At 36.5% G+C, this 4,751-nt stretch overlaps 1 protein-coding gene across 2 annotated transcripts; it reads left to right on the forward strand.

The window, feature by feature from the left end:
• The first annotated feature begins 225 nt into the window (after positions 1–225).
• Positions 226–3,163, forward strand: LOC113332982. 2 transcript variants are annotated; one of them, XM_026579466.1, is made up of 7 exons: positions 226–482; positions 612–642; positions 1,644–1,905; positions 2,002–2,415; positions 2,496–2,600; positions 2,679–2,936; positions 3,021–3,163. In XM_026579466.1, the coding sequence occupies exons 3-6, from the start codon at positions 1,765–1,767 to the stop codon at positions 2,739–2,741; spliced, it is 723 nt and encodes a 240-aa protein (XP_026435251.1). In that variant the 5' UTR covers positions 226–482; positions 612–642; positions 1,644–1,764; the 3' UTR covers positions 2,742–2,936; positions 3,021–3,163. The 2 variants fall into 2 exon arrangements, with proteins under 2 accessions (XP_026435251.1, XP_026435250.1); XM_026579465.1 differs by having other exon boundaries at positions 226–642.
• The last annotated feature ends 1,588 nt before the right edge of the window (positions 3,164–4,751 follow it).

The raw sequence follows: 4,751 nt of genomic DNA on the forward strand, positions 1-4,751 counted from the left end.
CACCAAAATCATTTGAATTAAAGTTCAATCATCAATCATTCACTTCCCCCCCCCCCCCCCCCCCCCCCCCCCATTTATTTCTAATTTCCCACCATTTATATCCAATTCCCTCCCATTATTAAGACCAAAACAAAATATCTCCCTACTTAAATATTTTTCTAAGACAAAAGGAATTTTTTCCTATATCTTTTCTTCTCTTTTTTCTTCTTCTTCTTTTATCTTCGGTTTCTTCTCTCTACACTTCTTTTCTCTTCCTCTCCTGCTATTAACCAAAAAAAACCCAGAGAGGAACCAAAAATTCAGAGAGAAATTGAGAGACATCCAAGATCAACTACTCTAGATTGATTGAAACTAGAAACTGATTTAGAGTTTGTAAACCTAAAGTGATTGAAAACCCACTTTACAGAAGTACAGAAAAAAAAATTAACCCTTAGAAGAAGAAGATTGAATTCGTGGAATCAATTTCCTAGAATTTCTATAAGGTATTAAAAACCCCAATTAGAGAAATCAAAATAACTTTGATTTGTTAACCCTATTTTTTTTTCCTTTTGAAATAAGTAAAACCCTAGAAATTTGGTTTCTTTTTTATTTGTGTTTGACACTTTCAGAAGAAGATTGAAGTACAAATATTTGAAGATTCAGGTATAATTTCTAAATCTAGTACTTGTTTGTTTTTCTCTCTATACATTTTGGTTCATTGAAGTATAGGTCTGTCAATTTTGCTGGATTATGATTTTTTTCATGAAGGTTGTTGTCTCATGTTTTACCGTATCATGTTAGAGGATTGTTATATCATGTTTTACTGGGTATTTGTTTTGATTTTCTTTTCATGAAGTGATTTCTATTTGCTGTTTTCTTATTTGGTTTCTCACTGTGGAGTATATTTATAAGCAGATTTGATGCACAAGTTCATGTTAGCTTACCCATACATGCATCATAGAATCTCAATTAGATAGACTTCGGTACCACTAAATGATTCAATTCGTATTTTGTATGCAAATTGGGTAAACAGAATTTGTTATCTGAATGAGAAAGTGAGTTTAATTTAGTGATAATAAAAGTTTAATAGATGAAATGATGTCACCAAGCATTGAATTTGTGCTGGGTACTGAAGAAAAAGTTGATTCAGTTGCATAGATCTCTTTTCATTTTTCGCCTAAATAATATTCACTCACACGTAAAAAAGAATGTCGACAGCATCACCAGTTGTTCCTTGATTCCAATCAGCGTAAGCTAACACAGAAAGGATGTTTTCTTATTTGCTGGGTATGTGTGTTTTGCTGGTTGTTGTAACATTTTTGTTTTCGTGTTCTGTTATCATTTTGTTCATTTGAATGGCATCTGGATGAGCATGTGTTATTCGTGTACTTCGTCATTCATATTCTGATATGATTGTGTGGTCTGTATAGATACATCAACAAGCAACATGAGTTATACATGTTTGCTTGCCTTATGTACTATCACCTATTTTGTTGCTCCATGTTGCATGTCATTTTACTTTTAAGTTGTACTCTATTGATCTGTTAGAATGACTTATATGTATGGATATTCAGTTATGTTTCTGGGGTGAGGGGTCATTGATTGACATACTATGTTATGTGTTGTTTAATCATTCGACCAAGATTTCACTTCTTCTTTTGCAGTAAAATAGAACCAACTCGAAGCGGTTCTGATCCTTCTCGTTCAGCTACTACGTCATCCCAGAAAACCGTAGCCAGCAAAGGGATAAAGCTAAAGTACCTTATCACTGTCAATTTTGCTGGCATGGTCATAGGAGATAAAATTGCTACTGGGAGATTCGCTACTAGGGTTGGAGAGCTCATACGGAGTCGTGTTCCTATATCACACAAGGAGTGGAGGTGTGTGCCGGACAATTTTAAAGATGACGTGTGGACTGCTTTGAAGGTATAACACAAAATTATGTTACATTATTGTATGAATATGCGCAAGATAGATTAGATCGTATTGGTGACTATCTCTATTGATCTTAGTGTGTACCAGGGTGAGTTTGAATTCAATATGGACCCAGCATCCTGCCGGAAAACTGTTGAAGCATCATTTCCACCATTTTACAGGCGATTCAAATATGAGTTAAGGAGAGCATTAAAGCAACGAGTTCTTGCTCGTAACAAAGAGCAAGAAGTAAGTGAGGAACAAGCTGACATACTCGAAGGAGCTGACATACCCGATGAGGTAGATGAAGAACCACTTCCAGAGCTCACTCCAGAAATCTGGGAAAGTGCAAGAGCAGATGTTCCACTTGGGATTGACCCATATATCTGGGAGGAATTTGTTGATATGGAGAAGAATCCTGAAAAGATAGCAAAGAATAAGGTGAATGCAGAGAGCAAATCAATGCAAACTGTCCACCACACACTTGGGAGATGCACATACCATAACAAGAAGCATAAGTTAGTAAGTACTCATGTTCCTGATCTTTGCTGTTTATCTTCAATTACTAGTATTAGTAGATAACCACATGTCTGTATTTGTAGGATGAACCCGGCGAAGAAGTGGTACCACCTTCTACTACAGAGAAATGGTTATACGAACATGTAAGACGTGACGGGAGTGTCCATCCTAGTGCAGTTGAAAGCTATGTGAGTTACTAACACCTACTATTTTGGGTCTTTTTGATCTTTATTCTAATATAATGTTGAGAGTATGTGAAAATGCAGAACAAAGTGAGGTTTATGAAAGGAACAAAGCAAAAGGAAAGCATCCCAGCACTAGCAATGTGATTTCAGATGAACTTGAGGAGGTGTTTGGAAAAAAACAAAAATGGTGGTATTCGTGGCTACTCATCTCATATGTCAAAGAAGCAAGTTGAAATGGCAGCAATTGGAGCTGCTGCCCTTCAGCAAAGAGATGACGAAAATGCACTTAAACTAAGCAAAATTGAAGGTGAATTGGGGTCCTTGGGCAGCGCAGTGAAGGTAAATTTTAACTTGTTGTTCGTGAAGTAGCATATCCAACTTCAGCATTTAATATATAATGATTTTACCTATTCTTGTTATTAGGAGATTTTGAACTGCCTGAAACGCAAGGAACCTACATCATCAGCTCGTGTAGGCACTCCCAGCCCAGAAAAAGAGTCAAATTCTCTCTTTGGTCACCCAAATGATGATAGCCTGGATCATGCCGATAGTTTAATTAATGAGACTCCTTCCTTGCAAGTTGAAATGATAGATAATAAAGGAAAAGTTGTTGCATCAGGGTGTATCGCTGGCGGCGATGTTTGTCATTCTAGAAAGGTGATTCCAACAGAAAAGAGGGTCCTTATCGAGGAAGTGCATGATCAATCTGCGTTAGTATGGGATGCACCACAAGGAAATGGATGGGTGCATTTGAGGGACCTAGAAATGCCTGCTTGGGTGATCTGGTCTGCAGATAGGTTGCAACCGATGCCAATCAGGAAGTAATATATTCCTAGTTTGTTTCCTTTTTGTGTTCTTTTGCTCAATAGTGATAGGTTCAACACAAGCATAGCAACACCCAGTTGACACTGAACATTAGTATTTCCTTCTTTCTTTTTTTGTTCTTTTTTGTTATTTCGGCTATATTTGTTACTTTTGTGCAGCAAGGACAGGTTCGACACTAGCACATGGCAAATTCCACTTGTTGCATCTAAGAATTTGCTTGTTAGTTTCCTTTTTTGTTTGTTTCAGCCTTAGTTGTGTTGTCTAGCACAACGAGGATAGGTTTTTTTGGGGTCTGTAACTGCCTATATTTACTCAATATAATGTATCTAATTAATTTGGTGTTTGAGCAAAACCTTTTTAACTCCGCCAATGCTTGTCCCAAGCCCGGATAAAGGAGGAGGGAAAAGGATTTATTTTTACTCAGTATTAACTACTTTGCTTTGCATCTTTTTTTACTTAATTCAGCTGGTTGGTGGACATTAAGGAGAGCTGCTCACAGTGGTATTTTTCAGGTCCAATTCTATCCTACACTTTTGTTCTTGTAGTCTGATTTCTCCAATTCTATCCTACACAACGGAAGCTATAGTCTTGAACTTTAATTTTCTATTATAATCAAAGTTGTTTTATGTTTATGGCAGGAACTATATTTGATACATGTAGACGGCGTTTGGTATTCACATGATATAGTGCACGAGTTGAAATATATGTGTATTGCATGATGGATGGCTCTGAATGAGATGGTCATGGTTAAGTTTTAATTAATATGTTGGGTGACTGCAGGAATGGATCATATACTATAAGAAGCTTAAGTTCTTGGAATGACTCTTAGGAGATCCCATATGCTTGGACAGGTAGTCACTGTTAGAGCTGTTCTGAGTGTTATTACTTTCGTTTCTCATTTATTAATATAAATGATGTTTCTTTTTCAGTCTCGAGGAAGCAGAAGCTCAGTTTTCCTTTGTTGAACTCACAATCATGTGTAAGTTGAAAAACCATAATGCTATTGATATGTTTTGGTTCATAGAGTTACCAAATTGGTAATGTTGCAATCATTGTTATTATTGTCATTGTTGTTGGCTTTGGTTTTGAACATTGTTCTGTGTTTGGTGTGTTACGCAGATGACCTGTGAATGAACTTGTTATTGGGTCTATCGCCAAAGAAGTAGTTAGGTAAGAAGTCGGATAACAGTAAATTCTTGGCACATGAGTTATAAGTTATGGTTTTAAATAGAATTTGAGAGACATTATATAAGGTGCCTCTACATTTGATACTTGTCCCGGTCTGATCTTAAAGTGATCGACTGAAGATATACATCAAGGTTGTCACTC

Source organism: Papaver somniferum, unplaced genomic scaffold, assembly GCF_003573695.1.
Source record: "Papaver somniferum cultivar HN1 unplaced genomic scaffold, ASM357369v1 unplaced-scaffold_132, whole genome shotgun sequence".
In the NCBI taxonomy this organism is placed as follows: Eukaryota; Viridiplantae; Streptophyta; class Magnoliopsida; order Ranunculales; family Papaveraceae; genus Papaver; species Papaver somniferum.